Source organism: Hordeum vulgare, chromosome 4H, assembly GCF_904849725.1.
Source record: "Hordeum vulgare subsp. vulgare chromosome 4H, MorexV3_pseudomolecules_assembly, whole genome shotgun sequence".
NCBI lineage: Eukaryota > Viridiplantae > Streptophyta > Magnoliopsida > Poales > Poaceae > Hordeum > Hordeum vulgare.
In genome coordinates this window covers 574,322,525-574,343,837 of record NC_058521.1, presented here as the reverse complement: position 1 = coordinate 574,343,837, position 21,313 = coordinate 574,322,525, and the positions used below count along the sequence as shown (strand labels likewise).

The 21,313-nt window shown below is 49.3% G+C and overlaps 2 protein-coding genes and 1 pseudogene across 2 annotated transcripts; all 3 read right to left on the bottom strand.

Annotated features, from left to right (window-relative positions):
• Nucleotides 1-1,568: 1,568 nt before the first annotated feature.
• LOC123449656 (protein EMBRYO DEFECTIVE 514) lies at nt 1,569-4,267 on the bottom strand. The gene is made up of 2 exons (XM_045126946.1): nt 3,784-4,267; nt 1,569-2,080 (listed from the first exon to the last, which is right to left on the bottom strand). The coding sequence occupies exons 1-2, from the start codon at nt 4,120-4,122 to the stop codon at nt 1,733-1,735; spliced, it is 687 nt and encodes a 228-aa protein (XP_044982881.1). The 5' UTR covers nt 4,123-4,267; the 3' UTR covers nt 1,569-1,732.
• Nucleotides 4,268-11,482: 7,215 nt separating this feature from the next.
• On the bottom strand, nt 11,483-12,540 carry LOC123450789 (annotated as a pseudogene).
• A 370-nt stretch (nt 12,541-12,910) lies between these two features.
• LOC123449655 (aspartyl protease 25-like) lies at nt 12,911-14,555 on the bottom strand. The gene is given in 2 exon segments (XM_045126945.1): nt 12,911-13,431; nt 13,433-14,555. Coding segments are annotated over 2 exon segments (1,293 nt in total). The 5' UTR covers nt 14,486-14,555; the 3' UTR covers nt 12,911-13,191.
• Nucleotides 14,556-21,313: the final 6,758 nt, after the last annotated feature.

The window sequence follows — 21,313 nt, the reverse complement described above, 5'->3', positions numbered from 1 at the left end:
GGTACATTGTGGCTGTCTGATTCCATCGACAACTGAGCCGTGACGATGAAACATGTCCTATGTACTGATCTATTACGAAACGGGTAAAAGTATATGATGAGATCAAGGGGGAGAATGTTAGATTGATCTCTTTCCCAATGGGCCCAACGGCCCATTGGACCTTGACTCACGCCCTGATCGGGGGCGTCCAGCCCAAGCAAGGCTGGTGGGCCCCTATCGCGCAGTGCTATAAAGAGGAGGTGGGGACCATGGCAAAAGTTACGAGGTTCGCCGCCGCCACTAGTTCCCCACTCCTAACCCTAATCCGATCCAGAGGGTAGCACTGAAGCGATGGGAAGTCCATCACCGCCACTACCGGATCTCTCTCTCCTTCCCCACCGTCGTCACCACCTCACGACGGTCACTGGAGGGAACTCATCGAGTACGGGATAAGGTAACATACCACTACTCTCACCGAACACATCTAGCCTTATCGATCCACGGGATATATCACAATAGTCCCACTCAACAGGCTATAAGAGATTCCACCCCAGCAAAATTCTGAGCTGGAGGAGAGTTAAGGCAAGAGAGAGAAAGAAGCGAGCAGCACGAAGCTGGCGCTAGCCCGGCTGCTTCTGATTCACTGTGTCCAACCAACCAATCAACTGTGTTTTTTATTCTTTTCTTGCACGTTGTCATTAATTATTCTGGCTATCCAACAGCTCGTATAAAGCCCGCCTTACTACACGAGATTTCTTTTACACAAGCTACTGCTGAGATGGCATCCGTACAGAGCTAGCAGCGGGCGACTCTATTAGCCATGCTCTGACTACTCCCTCCATTCCTAAATATAAGTCTTTATAAAGATTTCATTAAGGAACTACATACGGATGTATATAGACATGTTTTAGAGTGTAGATTCACTCATTTTGCTCCGTATGTAGACCCTTAGTGAAATCTTTTTAAAGACTTACATTTAGTAACGGAGGGAGTAGGTACTACAAGTCCATTGCCCCGGAGGGAGACCAGACCACTGGTGCCAGCAAAGGCTGCTACCGGGTGAGGATAGGCACGTAAAGTAAATTCCCCTGGAGCGAAAAGCTACCGCCGAGAATCCAGCAACGACAGTGCTACCCATTCGCCCGACCCGTACGTACCCTAGTGGTGGCTGATGAATAAGCAGGCAGGCAACGGACAAGCAGACAGCACTAGCGTTGCTAGTGCATAGCCGGATAAATATGCCACAAGTGGGGAGGAAAGCATCCATTCCTTTTTTCCTTCCCGGAGAAAGCGGCCACCCGGCGGTCAATTCCGGTGATCATCGCCTCGCCGTCGTCGTAAAGACCAGCACCGGCGCGGCCGGGCGCGACGGGGAATCTTCCATCCGCTCCGCATCATTTTCTACGCTTAAATAAAAGGAGCAACCTATTTTTTAAGCAGACCAAAAAAACCCGACCCCACTTCATTTTTGCATGCTGGGCAAGACCAAGACCAAATAGCATCAGCAAAACTGCAACTCTTTCTAGCAATTTGACTGCCTGCCCCCTACCACGCAAGCTCGAGTGATAACAGAAAGTGGAAAAACAACATGATGGCAAAGCATTCAAGGAGCATCATCATATATCAGTCGCACAGTAGTACACATATAACAGGTCTCTAGGACGGGCAAACAAACACGCATAGCTCATGATAAATGCCTCAGCTGCAAGGATTGGCATTGGGCACCCAAAATTGTGGGGAATATTGTTGGTTCCTAGTTGCCCCGCCTGCCCCGGCCGCGACCGCCACGGAAGCCACCTCCACCACGGCCGCCGCCGCCTCGTCCTCCTCCTCTACCGCCGCCGCCCTTGTAGTGGCCACCCTTCTTGCCATTTGAATTCTTGTTGCCAGCCTTCAGGTCCTCGGGGAGAGGAAGTATGTTGTCCACGCACTTGCGGAAGCTGAAATCATCAGCAGAACCATCGACCCTGCGGATGAAGAAACATCGGCTCTGCCACACCGGGTGGTTGCGGATCTCAAAGGCATCCACGCCTGATCCAATCTTCTTAGTGGACTCAGCATGGCCTTTCTTCACCAGGTCCTCCAATACCATCTGCTCGTACTGTAATAAAAGGTAAAATGCAATTTAGTGCTCTATGCGTTACAATGCAGATGGCAATAACAAACTTTCATCTGGATAAAAGAACTAATGCTTGAAGGGCATACAGAACATCAAAGGCAACTTAAAATCATCAGCTAACAGGGTCCTAAAATGTGGTCAATGATAAATGAAATACACAGGACAATCTGGGCCAGCCAATTCAAAGTTTCTAAATCAAATTACACTATGCAATAAGGTAAGTCGAATTCATTTCATTTATACCACCCTGAAACTAATACCCCAGAGATTTCGTAAGTCTAACAATGCCCAACAGAAAGGGCAAAAGGTACCCTCGCCGGTGTTGCATAACCAGTTAGCCACATAGGAACTGCAAACTTGAAGGCAAGTTAATAATATTCACTGGTTTTACAAAGTCAATATTAACACCAAATCCTTGATTTGCCAGATCAGATGAACACAACGCAGCTTACGGCCTATATCTCCTCCTGATTGACAGCAATACTTAATTCAAATGACTAAAATATTTTGGAACATAACACTGAACATTGTGCGTGCATTTGTGCAAGGTGGGCAAAGAAGATACACCAAAGAAAACATAGATAACATATCAATAGCAAAACTCAGATTAAAACCAATGAACTTTAATGTCTTGACAGGATCTACTTGTGATTGTGATATCAACCATAACCATGAACGCTGAAGACAAACTATTTACATACACTTCAGGCAAGGCACCATGAAAAACGATCAACATATGAACCAAAAACAACCACATATACACTCATTGACAAAACTCATATGGAACGAGATGTTTAATGTCTTGACTGGATTTACTTGTGATCGTGATATAAACACTGAGCATGAATGCTAAAGACAAACTATTTGCACACGCTTGGGGCAGAGCACCATGAAAATAAATCAACGTATGCACCAAAAACAACCACAAACCACTGAATGACAGAACTCGTATGGAAACCCAAACAATTCAGCCAAAGAAAGAAGCCCTTAATTACCAGGTGTTTAATCTAACACCATATGATTCATAATAAACACAAATAAAAGGAGGTAGAAGATCAAGCTTGCTTAATCAAGTATACTACTCCCTCCGTCCCAAAATAAGTGTCTTAAGCTTAGTACAAATTTGTACTAGAGCTAGTACAAAGTTAAGACAGTTATTTTGGGACGGAGGGAGTAGAACACTGGAATTAATCAAATCAAACAAATAGGTTGCTACGGCCCTAGTAAACTAAATACTTATATTTTGGGAATAACGTTTCAGGATACCTATTTGCATTAGAAACCAAATAGCTAAACCTCTAAACAGGTAATGGGCCAAATCAGGAAGCTGTGAGGCCAAATCATGGCATAAGATTAGATCCAACTTACAACCAGTTCGTCCAACCTTGACTAACCGCAAATCTGTTAACCTTCACAGTGCATTTATCGAGTACAATTAGTTATTACTTGGAGCAAGTCGATGTAAAAAATAATTTGACTAACCCAGGCGCAGGCACCACATGGACTAATCAAATCAACCTACCAGCTTGCGACCACCGTATCAAGGCCAATACTCTAGAATATCATGAGACGAAACTGGATTACAAACAAACCCAGTACGCATAGCAAATCACAATAGAGGCGCGATAACAATAACATCACCATGGCACAAGCGATTGACTAAATCCTAACCCTGAGGGCCTCACCTTATTGAACTCGAGGTTCAGCGACCACGTGTGGAGCAGCGCGAAGAAATAGTCGAACATGTCCACGGCCGTGGCGAACTCCTTCGGCCCCAACTTGACGGGCTTCCCTTCCTCTCCCTTGGCCCCCTCCTCCTCCCCCTGCGCCGCGACGTCCTCCGCCTTCTTCGCCTCTTCCTCCACCTTCGCCTTCTTGGCCGGCGCCTCCTCCGCCTCCTCGGCCGCAGCCCCGGCGGCGGGGTCGTCCCCCTCCTCGCGATCCCTCTTTAGGCTAGGGTTCGCATCCGGGGCCTCGGTCTCCATGGCCGCGGCTGCGGCGGCCGCCACCTCGGGCTCGGCCATGGCTGGGGGTGGGCGTGGGAGGGTGGCCGGAGATCGTAGCCGCGGAAAGGGAGGCGGTGGCGGTGGCGGTGGCGGTGGCGGCGGCGGCGGCTTGCTCGTAGGGTTTTGTGGGTTCTGTCTTCTGGGTGTGGAGAGGAGGGGGCGAGTGCTTAAGAATCAAGCGTTGGCACGGGAATGCAAAGAAGGAATAAAACGAGGAGAGCCCAAGTGGCCCACTGGAGGACAGCCCAGGACCAAAGAGGAACAATCCGTGTCACTCGCAAGTTTCCCGGCCCTGGCCTGCTTCTCTCTTTTGTACTGTACTAGCAAAAGGGTCGGTGCGTTGCAACGGGAGAAAAAAAATGTCATATTTTTTTTATTTTTTATAATCATTTTGATTTATTAAAATAATAAGCTAACTAACTAATGTAGTCAGTCTTATCCTATTTTGTTGAGAAATCAACCCGTCCATTGTTAATTCCACCATGATGAGAAATTGAACGGAACAAGCAAAGCAAAACAAAGAGGCTACGTGAATTGATCAATGGATTGTTATCTTATTTCACTCATGGGGTAGAGAATGTGGGATCAGATGACAAACTCAAGGTGGTGTTTCATTCTCTGTCTCTACAACAATGCAATCTTACATTCAATACATTCATTCATCAGCAAACAAATCCCCACAAAACAAAATTTCTTGTCGGTGCTTGGCACACGGTTGGAGGCATGGGGAGGGGATCTCAACAGATGATGGGTTCCTGCCGGAGGAGGGAATACGATGAGGGGAGCAAGGGTTAGGCGCCTCTATCTGGCCATACGGAGTCGTCGTTGCCGCACCATAACCTCGGAGTTCCCTGTGTGAGCCATGGAGGCCCGCCTCCACCTGCAAGTACTTCGCTCCGCCGCGCCTTATCCGCGCACTGCCGCCGTTCTGCATCGAGCAGACGCATCATCCCAGTCACTGTAGCTGTCGCGTTGATTTGATTCAAAAGCTGTGCTCGAGCACCAAAACGGGGGCAGCAAGCGGGCAGAGGTACGGCCGCGGAGGCGGGTGGGTTGAGATCGACAGCAGTGGTGGTTGAGGTCGGCCGTGGCGGCGAGTGGTGTGGCAGCGGCCTGGGCACAGGCCAGGGTGGACCAGGGTCGACGCGATGCGCTCGAGCGCCGCAACGAGGGCAGTGAGCGGGGAGAGGTACGGCCGCGGAGGCGGGTGGGTTGAGATCGGCAACGGTGGCGGTTGAGGTCGGCCGCGGCGGCGAGTGGTGTGGCAGCGGCCTAGGCACAGGCCAGGGTGCCCCAGGGTCGACGGGAGGAGGCGATGCGTGCGGGTATTTTCTACAGTTTTCATCGGAAAAATGGCGTAGACTAGAACCCTTAAACCCTTAAACCCGTAAAAAAATAGAGGTCCAACCCTCAAACCCCTTTCGAGCCTGTAGAAGTGAGGGTTGGGAGGGAAAACTCCCCCCAACCCGCACTCCACTTCACACATCGCGTGGGAGGGAAAAACTGCCCCGCCTCCCCAGCTCCTCCCGCGTCCTCGCCGCCATGGAGGCCCCGGCCGCCGCGCGCCCCCGCCAGCCGCCCCGGCCAGCGTCCCCGCCCCGGCCACCGTCAAGAAGAGCCGACCGAAGGTGTCCTCACGTGGGCCGCGAGGGGCTTCCTCCAAGGCCGCCGACGCGTCCCCGAAGCGGAAGAAGGTCGCGGCGCGGAAGAAGCCCGCGGCCCCGACCGCCGCCGTCGCCGAACCTCCTCCCGCCACGCACGAGGTGTTTGAGGAAATGACAACCCCATCCTCGTTCATGGACCTCCTTCAAGACGCGGAGGTGGACCTCGGGGCTTCGCCTCTAGAACCCTTTGGTGAGGAGGTTGAGGAAGATGAGGAGGATGAAGGGGATGACGAGGAGGATGTGGCCGAGATAGGGGAGGAGGCATTCACCGCCGCTTCCCGCCCACACGCGCGGTCGACAAACTACACCGAAGCGGAAGATATCCTCTTGGTTCGTGCTTGGGTATCTGTGGGGATGGATACAACCACCGGCACCGATCAAACCGGTAAAAGGTATTGGCACAGGATCGAGGACAACTATTGTAGGATCAAGCCGAAGAATAGTGGGTTCATCTCTCGCAGTTACCGGTCGCTTCAAGGCCGGTGGGATTTGATGAAGCCCGCTTGTGCTCGTTGGAGTGCGACCATGGACCAAGTGAGGGATGCACCACCTAGTGGAACCGTGGAGAGTGACTATGTGAGTATATATCTCTTCACTATTTTGATTATGTGTGTGTACTATGTGTGTTCTTATGTGATTATGTGTGGTTGATAGGAGACAATTGTCGGCATGAGGTACAAGGAGATGGCCGCTTCCAAAGGCAAGCCATTCCCATTTAAGCATTCTTGGGCAATTCTTCAAACCTTCGACAAGTGGAAGTTGAGGGATCAAGAGACCGCACCCAAGAAGTCGGCAATGCTTAGGATTGATGATAGTGAAGATGAGGAGAAGGAGAGGAACTTGGGCAATCCCGAGGGAACCAAGAAGCGCAAGCAAAGGGTGAAGATGGAAGGAGAGGCATCAAGCCTAAGGGAGAATATGGAGCAAATGATGAAGGCAAGAGAGGAATTGACAAGGAAGACATTGGAGACGAAGATTCTTATCACCGAGAAGAAGAAAGTGGTCAAGCTTGCACAAGTTGAAGCAAAACGTGAAGAAGCAAAGCGCAAGGCCGACTTCGAGGAGAGGATGATCAAGGTGAAAGAGGCAAAGGTATGGAAAGAACTCATGGTGGAAGAGAAGGAGCACATGATGATGTCCAAGAAGGACATGGATCAAGAACAATTGCAATGGTGGAAGGACTACAAGGAGGACATCGCAGAGAGGAAGAGGATATTTCGTGGTGCGTCCTCTACTCTTCGAGGTGACACTCCGATGAGTGGTGTGGAAGACTCCACCACCGGCGATAATGGAGGTGCTTGATGGACGTGGAAGTGGTCTAGGAAATGGCGCCAAGTGCAACTTTTTGGTGATGGTGCCGATGAGAGGGGGAAGATGATGATTGTGTGATGTAAAAACTATTAAACCATGCATCAATGATCTTTATTTCCGTGTTTGTTTGAAGGTTTATTATGTTTTTCTAGTGAAAATTCTGCAATGCCAAATGACAACTTTAAGGGTTGGGGTTGGGGCAAAGACTAGAACCCTCAAACCCAACCCTTGTAACGGAATATTCCGTTACAAGGGTTGGGTTTGAGGGTTCTAGTCTTTGCCCCTGTTTTTCAACCCTTAAAAGTGTCAAAAATGGTCAATTCTCAACCCGTAAAACTGGTTTTAGATTTAAGGGTATGAGGGGTCTACTAGAGATGCTCTTATACCTCTAATGTCGGGAGCAACTAGTTAGCGAGCGCTCCCTCGCGAGCCTTCCAGCGATCGCTCCCGCGCGCCGCCAGTTGGCGCGTTTCCAGCCGCCGCCACGTGTCGTGCTCTGAGCGTTCCCTTCAGATTTTATTATTTATTATTTTTTCGCACGCGTTTTCGTCTTTTTTGAGTGTTTTTTTTCAGATTTTTTTGTGTTATGGTTTTTCACCGGTCTTTCGTAACTTTTGGACAAAAAATAATTCGCGAAAAAACGCGTTTTCTTTTTTTTTACGTGAAAAAACTCGTTTTTTGCGAGAGGCACGGTTTTGCTTCAGCAAGAGGCACGACTTTGCCTTCGCGAGAGGCACGACCTTGCCTCTCGGAAAGGAAAAAAAAACGCGTTTTCATTTTTTTGCAAGAGGCACGATTTTGCTTTCACGAAAGACACGGTTTTACCTTCGCAAGAAGCACACCCGTGCCTTTCGGAAAGGAAAAAACTTGTTTTCTGTTTTTTTACGAGAGGCTCGGTTTTGCTTCCGCGAAAGGCACAGTTTTGCCTTTGCGAGAGGCACACCCGTGCCTCTCCCGAAAGGACAAAAATTCCTTTTTTTGGCGATAGGCACGGTTTTGTTTACGCGAAAGGTACGGTTTTACCTTTGCGAGAGGCACGCCCGTGCCTCTCCCGAAAAGGAAAAAAAACGCGTTTTTTCTCTCTTTTTTTCGCGAGAGACACGGTTTTGCTTCTGCGAGAGGCACGATTTTGCCTTCGCGAGAGGCACAACCCGTGCCTCTCGGAAAGGGAAGAAACCGTGTTCTCTGTTTTTTTTCTATCGTGTGAGGCATGGTTTTATCGTTCGGTTTTTTCTTCCGGTTTTTTTAGGAAAAAAAAGTTCGTCAAAATCTATCAACATGGGATCTAGTTTTGAAGATCTTGACGCGAGAAAGCAAACGGTGAAAATGGTTCGAGATTTGAACGCACGGTTTAGGAGATAAAATGTTTTGAAAAAACAGATCTATGAAAAAAGGGAAAACTCCCAGGTTGCGACAAGTGGCACGCATGCAATACGCCATTTGTGGCAACCGTGTGGGGATGGGAGTAATCGTTGAAAGGTGTACTCGCTAATTAGTGATTTCATGTAATGTCTCGTTTCTAAAAAATAAATTAAAAATACAATAATGTTTCAAAAAAAAGTAATACCACAGTATAGTACTACCTCCGTTCGGAAATACTTGTCTGAGAGATGGATGGATCTAGGCGTATTTTAGTTCTAGATACATTCATTTACATTCATTTCTCAAACAATTAATTCCGGACGGAGTAGTATAAGACTAAAAAAACAATATTTCCTCCGTCCTAAAATAAATGTCTCAAACTTATTATAACTTTACATTAGAGCTAGTATAAAGTTGAACACTTATTTTGAAACAGAAAGTATTACAGTATACATTTATTTTCCTCCACTAAGAAAACAAATATTTTATGAAAAATCTATGAAAATATAAAAACGACATTTGAAATTACGGCTGTTGTGGATTTTCTTTTTTAGAAAACGCATGGAGAATGCTCCAGCAACACTATTCCATGTTTCTCCAATGTTTTGAATGGACGTTTTGATTGAAAATGGACCTAAATACCCGCATACCTCCATGTGGAAAGTCTTGAAAACAATTGTTCTTAACATTCAAGATTCTGAAACAATTTCCTCTCATAGTGACACTGCTTTGCTAGAACCCTTCTCTATGAAAGAGTTACATACATTGGTCCTCTCAATGAAAATAAAATTAAAATCCTGGCCTGATGGGTTCCTGTGTCGAAGTAGAAGGCGGGGTGACGGCACGAAGAGAGCTCGGATGTGAGCTCTCAGGTAGCGAGGGATGGCGGCAGCAGGGCACTAGGGTCGGCGGACACGTCTCCCCGGAGCGGACAATGTGTGGGCGCGTGCAGGGGCGAAATTTGAGTGCGAGATTTTGAATCCGAGGGACAAAATTGGATCTAGGGCTATGATTTCGGGAGTGGGAGGAGGTGGAGCTAGCAGGTGAAGTTTTTGAGGAGGCGGCTGCAATTTTTGTTAGGGGAAACCCTAGAGAGTGGGAGACTGTGTTCATAGGGTGCGTTTATATATAGGGATTGGTCTATGATGGGTTGGACCTCGTCCGTTCGATCGCGATGCGATGGCCACAAATAAAGGGAGGGGCTAGGTGGACTATTGGGCTATGTAGATGGGCTAGGTGGGGATGAGAGGAAGGTTTGCAGCCCGTGACAACGTTTTAAACACCGAAACGTCCAACAATTTGACCGGCTACTAGTATCGCTATAGTTTAACGGTTCGGGTATCAAACGAGTTCGGATTACGATGAAATTTGGCACGCGACCTACCTACACGATAATAAGACCGCACACCAACTTTCAATCCAATTCGAGAAAGTTTTATACACACTTTTTAAAACAATATTTTAACGATGTCACGGGCGCGTGCGAGTGTGGTTGGTCTCGAAACGGTCAACGATAAAAACGGAGAGAACCGACAACTAATAACAAATGCAAGTTTTAAAAAATGACGACAACCGGGTGCCGATGCAATGCTTATGATGCGAATGATGCCATGATGAATGCGAAAACCAAATAAATCACACGCGATAATGGAATAAAAGGGGAATCTTCTGAAACGTCGGTTTCGGGCCGTTACACTTTGCATCAGCATCCTCATCCTGTGACATCGCCATTGTTGCACTTCGGCCGCCACACATGCATTATGTTCGCAACCAACACCGACGCACGTGCTCGCTTTTTATGACGTATCCATCCAGCGAGGACTCTTCGGCAACCAGGTACACTTTGTCCCTTTATTGTCGACGTCCATTGTGAGCACCATGCCTGACAGGTGTTTGGTCAAATGTCACTGAACTTATTTTGAAAGGCCATGTTGTTTTTTAGCGTACGAAAGATGACGGGGTACTCGACCATGAAGGATGAGTTGTTGTGTGATGCATGATTGGTCGTATCCACGGATTGCATAGGCAAGAGCAAAAGATTTATCGTCTCGCAGCACGTGCATGATTTGTTTAACGCGTAAAAGCACATTGCGTCCTAAGACATGTACATCATTCATGATTGTAATGTGAAACCACTATCATATCGACGGTACACCATTGACACCACCGTCATCAAGTTTTGCGGCGCAATTGAATGCTAGAGGCAAGGTGACCATTACACACAATAGTCTAGGAGATTGTAAGTTCTATTTATTCTTGCCCAACTTGTTAATTGGTTCATTCATTCACTCAATGTTGCTTGAAATATTTGTGTAGCATGTACGTGTTGCCGTGATGTACCACAAGCTAGAGGGCACACCATTTACACACATACATTGTCCGATGAAGCTCAAGGGGTAGCATGTGTGGGACGCCATTATCCGTTCATGAAAAACTTATTGAACATCCTGCTAGTTGAATTTGAACCATTTCTCGCTGAATTTGAACTATTGTTATACTCGACTTTTTTGCATGCTATGTCTGAATGATTTGTGCTATTTTGTATTCGAATTTCGATGAATTTCGTCGGGTATGCTTGATATATATGTACATAGAGTTGGATGGCCGACTTCCACATCCATGTTCGCGAACTAATCCTTCATATACATGAAAGAACGGAAGCGGAAATTTGTGAATCAGCATTGAAGATGTTCTATGAGAGTCTACAACCGGACATAGCAAATATGACCCCATAAACGTCTCTGAACGCGTCCGATCATTGACTAGACATGTCCCCTATTTATCCGCCCGCATAACCACACTCCTCATTTTCTTCCGCACATGTTCGGTCAGTTGCACGTGATTGGTGAAGAGAAAAAGAGAGAAAGAAAAAATGAATAAAGAAAAGGAAAATGTGGTCCGGGTAGGGTGACGTCCTATGTGGCGAACTGAGTAAACACGTATGTGAGCCCTCAACCTATATTTGAGATGGATATAAGGGTTCACAGATAGGTTGGAGATATAAAGATGTTATGAGGAGTTTGATTGGGTTATTTTTTTTCTTATGTAGACGCGTGTTTGATGCTTATAACTCCATGTGCGGACTGCACGTAATAAGAGCGCCTCCAATGGGACGATCCATATTGTCCGTTTGGGTCATCTGAACAAAAACTTGACCCTACCGGGCGACCCAGACGGACGTGCATGTCCGCATGATGTGTGTTTGTTGTCCATCCCGACCCAAACCGGACGCAAAACTGGGCCTCAAATGGGCCCGTGACGGACAAAACTGGGGCGCTCCCGTCGTCCGCTCTCGTTCGCTCCCCCCTTTCGTGTCCGCCCTGGTCCCACCTATCAGCGGTCCGCCCCTCCCCAAGGCCGCTGCCGGTGGAAGTGGTCGGCGATCCGTCGCGGCTGCTGACGCTGCCCATCTCGACGCGGAACCTCCTCGAGCGATCCCTGCTCCTCGCGGCAGCACGCTCCGACGGCGACGGCGAGGAGGCCGACGATGGAGGGGTGCGGGGACACGACGGTGGCGCGGCAAATCAAGCATGTCGGGTTGGTGCGGAGCCACGTGTCGATGCACACAGCATGGAACGCGTGGCGACACACCGGGAGCAGCCGCAGCTCGGCCTCTGGCCTAAAGGGCAAGAGGCAGACGACGCAGTCCAGGGAGCTCCTGGGCAGCACCGCCAGCGCAGACGCCATGGTGAATTGGGGCAGCGAATCGATCAGATCGTTCTTCCCCTCATCTGTCTCGTGCATCCCGGGCAGTGGCGAGGGTGGGGGAGACGGGCGCGAGCGGTTGGAGCGGTCGCGGAGGCAGACACTGATGGAGAGGGAGGCAATGACGACGAAGGCGATGAGTCCGACGATGATGAGGATGCAGGAGAGCACGGAGGTGCCGGTGTCGTCGACGTGCCGCGGCGGAGGAGCCGGCGGGACACGGACGCGAAGACCGCCCTGAGGAACGGCGGCGACGGATCAACGACGGCTAGGTCGTGTGCCAGGCGGACAGGGAGAAGAGGAAAGTTGCGTCTTCCATGTAGGCAGACTCACTTGTTCGTTTTTTGTATCTCGTGCGTTGGGTTCGTCCACCGACCGCGCGTGTCCATCTCATGTCCGCTAGATGGATGGACGGCCCAACAGACAAAATTAGTGTCCGTTTGGATGGCGTCATTGAAGTTACTTGCAAGAACATTATTAAACCACCATCTGTCCTATTTCGACAATATCATCTTGAGCAACAACACGATTGTTCAAACTTCAAATTTCGAAAGGAGGCTATGCCGTGGAGCTTGCATGCTAGGCCTTTTTATTTTCGAGCTTCGGATGCTAAGCCCTGTTGGTCTGGGCATTGTGCAGATTGGCAGCACAAGCCAGTAGCACGGGCTGCCAGTACACTCCAAAACGTGCCAGCTTTTGCATTAACAGTGCCTGTCTGTATGTGCAGCGTCAAAGCCTCGAACGTACACCTTGCGCGGCAGCCAAACGAAACAAACAAGTTAATTAAATGAACCAGACATCACTCCCAGTAAATAGTACTGTAAATAGTTACGGCTAGTGCAGTACGTGGTAATTCTCTAGTTCTAATGACACTCGCGCACGCACCCGTGACAAAACTTTGATGCCACATTCCTTATTGCACACACTGAAAATTAAGCCGGAGATTAACAATCATACGTACGTACGTACGTACACCCAAATGCATGCTAATGTCTCGACTAAACTGCGCGAACACGTGAAGGAAAGTCGTCCGTGGGAAAGGAAACTAGTTGCAGGACTCCCGGGCGAAGCCGACGCGCGAGTTGGCGACGTCGAAGACGATCCGGAGGTTCTGCTGCTGCAGGTTGGCGACGACGTTGACGACGGAGTTGACGTTCTGCGGCGCCTCGGCCATGGCCAGGCACGCCAGCGGCGTCGCGCTGCTGTGGATCAGCGTGTTCTCCATGGGCAGCGCCAGGTCGACGCCGCCGTCCATGTGGATCGTCACGGCCGGCGCGCCCCCGGCCCGCCACCTCGTCCGTGTTGAAGCACGTGTCGAACGCGCCCAGCGACGTGTACCCGCTCGGCGCCGCGACGTGGCGCCTGAACTCCTCCCGCAGCGCCGCGTAGACGGGCGCCGTCCACCGTGTGATGACCGTGCCGGAGTCGACCACCGTGCCGGCGCCCGTGCTGGGGTCGAACGCGAACGATCCCGCCGGCACCTTCACCGGGGACCGCCCCACGCTCAGCCCCGTCACGTTCACGTAGTAGAGCGACGAGCGGTGGGGGTTCTTGAGCATCGGCGTGTACCTCGCCGCCCGGGGCTGGCCGGCGGTGCCCAGCCGGAGCGAGCCGGAGAAGTAGTACGACTTGTAGCTCGGGAGGCAGTAGGAGAAGACGCCGTTGTACATGTTGCCGACCTGGGACAGCAGGGCCATGGGGCCCCGGCCCAGGCCCAGCAGCCCCTGCTTCGGCAGGTTGGACGTCGGCCCGCTCACCGAGCCCACGCACCCGAACGCGTAGTTGGGGATGGAGTCCTTGCCCAGATGCAGCCAGTCGCTGGCCAGCTCCGCCTGGAAGGAGGCGTCGGCGAACGGCTTCGAGAAGGCGCACGACGGCAGCGGCGCCGCGCTGTCGTAGGGGTCCCGGTCCGGGCAGGGCTGGCCCTGGAGGATGGAGCACATGGAGGAGGAGCAGGGGAGGGGCGCGTAGGAGGAGGAGTTGGCCGGGACGAAGAGGCTGTTGGTGGGGCAGGTGCCGCACGGGGAGCAGTGCGCCCAGGTGGCGTCGGCGCTGGTGTCGAGGGCCAGGAGGACGGGCTGGGCCGGCGAGCCGAGCCCGGCGCGCACCACGTAGGAGGGCGGGGTCTGCCCGGAGGCCACTGGCGCGGAGGTGACGCCGGTGGAGGCGGCCTTGGAGGAGAGGAAGAGGAGGCGCGCGTCGTCGTCGCGGGCGAGCGAGATGATGGACTCGAGCGGGGAGGCGGACGGAGGGTGGACGTTGTGGTAGACGGAGAGGTCGGCGGCCGCGGCGACTGTGGCGGCGAGGAGGAGGAGGAAAGCCGCCGTGATGGCCGCCATGGCTGAGGAGCTTGGCCTGAGCTAGGAGAGTGTCGGTGACTGCGAGGGAGTGGGGAGTGTGGCATGGGTTTATATAGGGGTTTGGGCCTTTTTTTTAAGGATCTTGGGGTCTTGCTTGCTTTTTCATTTCTGTCCCTGTCGAAATTTTAATATTAGCTGGATTTCTTAAGAGAACTTTCAGTTGAAGCTGGCTAGTTGTGTGTGTCTTTTTTTAGAAACTCAAGTATAAATTATAGTAGTACTTAAGTGGGGGTATTATATTCCTCCAACATCTTCGGCATCAGTCTATCCGAAACTCTAGCCGTGAACCATTGATCCCCATGATTCCTCGACTCCATTGCTAGTCCATGGGCAAGTTTGTTGGAGTGTCTTCCCGCATGGGCAACGTTGAAGGATTCAAAACGTGTCAAGACATCCCCATTGCCTCGCAGCACTCCTTACTATGGAGGGAAGGTCCGCGATCTCTTCTTAAGATCATTAGCCAGGACCAGGCAATCCACCTCAATCACGATTGGGCCTCTGTGCTGATCTGCCAAAGTCTGCATGCCAACCAATGCCGCTCTGGCCTTAGCTTCCTCCACACTTCCGGGTATGCCGATCTTCTTACTTAGTGATGTTGGAAATATGCCCTATAGCCAATAATAAAATAGTTTATTATATTTTCTGTTTCAAGATAATTATTTATTATCCATGCTATAATTGTATTGAATGGAAACATAAATACATGTGTGGATATATAGACAAAACTATGTCCCTAGCGAGTCTCTAGTTGACTAGCCTATTGATCAATGATGGTTAAGGTTTCCTAGCCATAGACAAGTGTTATCACTTGATGACGGAATCATATCATTAGGAGAATGATGTGATGTACAAGACCCAAACTATAAACATAGCATATGATCGTGTCATTTTGTTGCTATTGTTTTCTACATGTCAAGTATTCATTCCTATGACCATGAAATCATGTAACTCACTGACACCGAAGGAATGCCTTGTGTGTATCAAACGTCACAACATTACTGGGTGACTATAAAGGTACTCCACATGCATCTTTGAAGGTGTCCATTGAGTTAGCATGGATCAAGACTGAGATTTGTCACTCCGTGTGACGGAGAGGTATCTCGGGACCCACTCGGTAATACAACATCACATACAAGCCTTGCAAGCAATGTGACTAACTCTTTAGTCACATGATCTTGTATTACGGAACGAGTAAAGAGACTTGCCGGTAACGAGATTGAAATAGGTATGGAGATACCGACGATCGAATCTTGGGCAAGTAACATACCAAAGGAGAAAGGGAATGGTATACAGGATTATATGAATACTTGACATAGACACTACTAGAAAAAAGAAGGTCACCCATCCTCACAATACTCCAGCCCGAGCACGCTTAACTTCTCAGTTCTATCCAACCCCAGCACCAGCTCCCTTAACAGACACTTGTTGATATATCTATCATATCAATCATATTAAACCTTGTTGATGTCTAGGACTTTGTTCATGTTATGAGTGTGATGAAATTTTGAAAAAATATTTCAAACTTCTCGGTCATATTAGGTATCACATTTTGAACTTTTTCCAATTTATTTTTTCGTTACTAGTGGCGCACCTGGGAAATGGTGCGCCATTACTAAGTTTGATTTTTTTTTCTATTTTCCCCTCTAGATCATAAAAGCCCCGTATCTTTTATTCTGTTAGGTTTTTGGGATTCTAAAAATCTTCAACGGGGGGAACTTTTCGAGTAGATGATTTTTCATACAAAAAACTTTTTAATCCGAGTTCGTATGCAAAAGTTATGCCCATTTTACTAAATTCCAGAGAGATTTTGCAAATAAAGTCGAAATTCATATTTGTAAATTTTCCCAACAACTAGACCACATATCACATGGGAAACTTATTTTCTTTTCTTTTTTGACATTTTCATCATTTTCTTTTATTTTTTTAAACTGAAAAGGCGGTCTAGGGGGTGCATTTAGTAATGGCACACATATACAAAGTGCGCCATTACTATGTGTATGACTTGGTCAAAGTTAGTAATGGCGCACGTTGTATAGGTGCGCCATTACTAAATTGACATACTAATGGCGCACCTTCACAAAGTGCGTCATTACTAAGTTTGACCCAGTCATACACATAGTAATGACGCACTTTCTGAAGGTGCTCCATTACTATGTTAACTTAGTAATGGCGCACCAATAAAAAGTGCGCCATTACTATGTGTATGACTGGGTCAAACCTTGGTCAAACTTAGTAATGACGCACTTTTCACCTGGTGCGCCATTACTGTTTTGGTTACTAATGGCGCACTTACACATGGTGCGTCATTACTATTTAGTAATGGCGCACCACATGTATAGTGCGCCATTAGTGTCCATATTGACTATGGCTGTTTTTCTAGTAGTGAGAGGTTCAACCGATAAAGATCTTCGTAGAATATGTAGGAGCCAATATGGGCATCCAGGTCCCATTATTGATTATTGACCGTAGATGTGTCTCGGTCATGTCTGCATAGTTCTCGAACCCGCAGGGTGTGCAGACTTAAGGTTCGATGACGTTTCGGTATAGTTGAGTTATAGGTGTTGGTAACTGAAAGTTGTTCGGAGTCCCGGATGAGATCCCAGACGTCACGAGGAGCTCCAGAATGGTCCGTAGGTAAAGATTGATATATAGGAAGTCCTGTTTTGGTCATCAGAAAAGTTTTGGCTCATCCGTAGTGTACCGGGAGTGTCGGGAGGGTACCGGGGACCATCGGGAGGGGTGTCACGCCCCGAGGGGCCTTATGGGCTGTGGGAGGATACAAACCAGCCCCTAGTGGACTGACATAAGCTTCCACTAAGGCCCATGAGGTTTGAGAGGCAAAAAACCCAAAGGTGGAAAATGTGGAAATGGTTTCCAAGTGGAAAGAAGGAATCCTACTCCTAGTAGGATTGGGGTAGGACTCCTCCACCTCCAATTTCGGCCAAACCTTGAGGGTTTGAGGCTGCCTCCTCCCATTCCTCACTCCTATATATACTAGAGGTATTGAGGGTTTTTGAGACACACAATTTCAGCCACGTGCTACCCTCTCCTCTAGTTTGTAGTTCTTTCTCTAGATCGGATTTCTACGGTAATTAGGCGAAGCCCTGCAGGAATAGATCAACACCATCACCGGTGCACCGTCACGCTGCCGGAGAACTCATCTACTGTGACAACCCGATGCCGACGTTCCAGAAGATTCCCCCTTCTTTCCGTTTTCGTCGTGTGTCTGTTTTATTTTGTCGCATCATCATCGCATCATTCGCATCATCTGCATTGCATCGGCATCTCCGTTGCCGCCAGTTTTCAAACTTGCATCCGCTAGTAGTTGCCGGTCCTCGTTGTTGTCCGTTCTGAGTCCGACCGCACACGCACGCGACCGCGACACCGTCGAAACCCTGTTTTTAAAGTGCGTTTAAAACTTTCTCTGATCGGGTTGAGATTTGACGTGCGGTCGTGATTAGTTATAGCGAGGCCGTCCGTCGAATTTCGTCGCGATCGGAGACCGTCTGGTACCCGAACGGTCGCCCGTAGCGGCACCGTATTCGGTCTATCGTCGGACGTCTGTCGGTGTTTTAAAATTCATGCCGCGCCTCCCGTTCTCCCTCTCGTCTCCGGATATCCCCTCTACACAGCCACGTACCCATACCCGCGTTCGGAATCGTCCGAATCCGACCCCGCGGTTGGATCCGGAACGCGATTCCGGTTAACCGAGCCCTCCCCGTTTGTCTATATATAGACCCCATGCCTTAATTAGAGAGCCATTCCCTCCTCTACCTCGAAATCCGTGCAAACCTAACCCTAACCCACTCTCTCTCCCCGCAGCCTCTCTCTCCCCCAGCCGCCGTGGGCCCGCCGAGCCCAGATCGGGCCCGGGCAGGCCCATCCGCCGCCGCCGCCTGACCGAGCAGCGCCGCTTTGCCCGAGGAGCCGAGCTCCTGCCCCGATCCGGCGCGCCGCCGCCAACCGTCGCCTCCAGGCCCATTCGCCGCCGCGTGCTCCCCCCCGGCTCACCTCCGCCTGCCGCCAGCACCGAGTCGCCGGCGCCCTGGATCCCGTCGCGGAGCAACAGCTGCAGCGAGCCGTAGCGCCATGTTCGCATCGCCGGCCGCCCCGGAGCCTCCCGCGTCGGATCCGGCCGGTCACCCCGGATCTAGCCGCCCTCGCTCCGTCCCGGTCCTCCCCTGTTGCGCCTCGCCGGAGGTCGCCGGGTCCGCCGTCTCCCGGCCGCCGCCACTCCTCCTGCGCGAGGAGGACGACTCCAGCGAGCGCCTGCGTGCCCCTCGCCCCGTGGGCCGGCCTGGCCAGGCGGCCCACCAGCGCAGCGCCTGGGCCCTGATCGCCTCGGTCTGTCTCTGCCTCCTCGCGGCCCAGCAGCCGCCTCCCCTCTCCTGCGGCCCAGGTGCCCGCCGGCCCAGCTCCTCCTCCCCACCGAGCAGGCCGAGAGGCCTCGAGGTGAGGCTATCCCCCGCCCATGCGCTGTTTTGCTAAGTTATGCCCTTGGTTTCGGCCCGTAGCTAATTAGGATTTTTTTCAGAATTTAATAAAATTCCAGAAAAAGACTAGATTTTCAAACACTTGTATCTTTTAATCCGTATGTCGGATCGCGATGATTTTTATATGCTTTTCGTGTAGTTTCTCGAGTAGGACCCGTTTATAAAACTTGCATAATTATTTGGGCTAGTTTAACGCGCCAAATGCCTAGTTTTACGTGCTGTCCCGATAGGTTTGTTGCCCGTAGTTATTTCCACGCGTGTTTGAATTACTCGGATGCCATGATAGAAATGCTCGTATTTTAGGGATCATTTTTGCATGTATTTTAGAGGGGTCAATTGTATTTTTACGTGTAGGGATTTGTCTCTAGTTTATTTTCCCGTATATAGATTATTTTCCCGCATTAATGTGTGGCTTTATTTTGTGTTGCAAACCCCACATATTTTATATGTTTCCGGGGTAGAAAAATCCCATGGATTTTTCTGTGCAATTGGTTTTAGTTTTTGAGGAAGTTAGTTCGCGAGATATTTTGCTAAGTTGCCCTTTTGTTTAATTCGTAGGTTTTATTCCGTGCCTCGTTTGAGTTAGTTGTCAACTAGGAAGTTGTTCTTGGGTGTTTTGTCTAGCCTCTGGTATTTTTGGTTACAATAGAAATGCATGTTTAGGTGTGATTTGCTTGCTCTCAAGTTGCTAGAAATAGTGCTGTTTTAGAGGAGCTGAAATATTTCTAAGTCTGGAATCTGTTATATTTTGGTGCTGTCTTGTCTTGCTTGCATCTTGTGATCTGTAGCTATTTTGAGGTTGGTCCAATGGAGTTAGTTGTACCCCTTGTGTTTCTCTAGCATGCTGTGAAGTTTCATGCCATTTGGAGTCCTGTAGCTATAGGTTTTGCTGCTGTCAATATAGCTTCAGATCGAAAACTGCACTTTCATGAGGGGTTATTTTCACTAAGTCTGAAATAGTGTGTGAGATGCCATTTTGTGTCTTCGTGTCCTACTGCTCCTTGCTGCCATGCTGGTTGTTGTTAGTTGTTCGTAGTAGAGCGCCTTGCCCTCTTCCGTGCCATGCCTTGCTTGTGCATATCGGAGTTGTGTAGCCGTAGTTGTGGGGCGTAGAATATGCTAGGTGGCTGTTTTTGGCAGATTGTAGTGATTTCTTGTTTTGCTCGTAGATGTTGAACCGTAGCTCCGATTAGATCGCGTCCTACATGAAACTTGCTTAGAATCTCGTGTAGTTCCATTTTCTCTTGCTGTTTGTATGTGTTGAAGTGCTCGTAGCCGCCGTTGCACACATTTTTGCATTCATGCCATCATATCTTGCGGTGCTTGTATCTTTTGTTCTGTAGCTCCGTTGGAGATGTTCTTTATGTGTAGATCGCTTGCCATGACGCGTAGAATCACGTGAACCTATTTGTTTTGCTGTTTAACAACCAATTAAATGCATTAGTTCAGATCTGGACGGAATTGTAAATTAACATGTGAGGTCGTCTCGGAGATGCTATATGTCATTTCCGACCTCATTTAAAATGCCTAGATAGGTAGTTTAATTGCGCTTCACCTCTTGCCATGTTTAACCGCATTTATTATTGCCGTGTAGATAACCGGGAGTGAACTAAATAAATAGACGTGGAGTATCGTCAATATGCAACTCTTTGCATATTGAACTTCACTTAATGTGTAGTGTTTGATTGCGTGAATTGTCATGCTGTGCCTTGCATATTTTCAGCTTCTCATGCATCATTTGTGTCATGCATCGTGTGGTGAATATCGGGTGTTGATTTGTGTTTCGGTTTGCTTCGTCTCGATAGAGTTCCGCAGTGTGTCGGATGTGAGGACCCGTTCCTCTACGTCGGTTCGTCTGCTTCACGGAGGCATTCTTCTTCCAAGCGGGATCTCAGGCAAGATGATCATTTCCCCAGATACCATTACTATCATTGCCATGCTAGTTTATCTCTTCTATCGTTTATGTCTCGTTGCCTACCACCTGTTAAATATCAGCCTCTCAACAATGCCATGATCACCTTCAACCTGTTCAACCTAGCAAACCACTGTTTGGCTATGTTACTGCTTGCTTAACCCTGTGTTAGCGTTGCTAGTTGTAGGTGCAGATGCTTCCATGTGAAAACATGGGTTTCTTGTTATATCACCATTTAAATGCTATTTAATTTAATGCACCTATATACTTGGTAAAAGGTGGAAGGCTCGGCATTTCTAGCTTGGTGTTTTGTTCCACCTTTGCCCCCTTAGTTTCGGCTACCGGTGTTATGTTCCATAAATGAGCGCTCCTAACACGATCGGGGTTGTTATGGGGACCCCC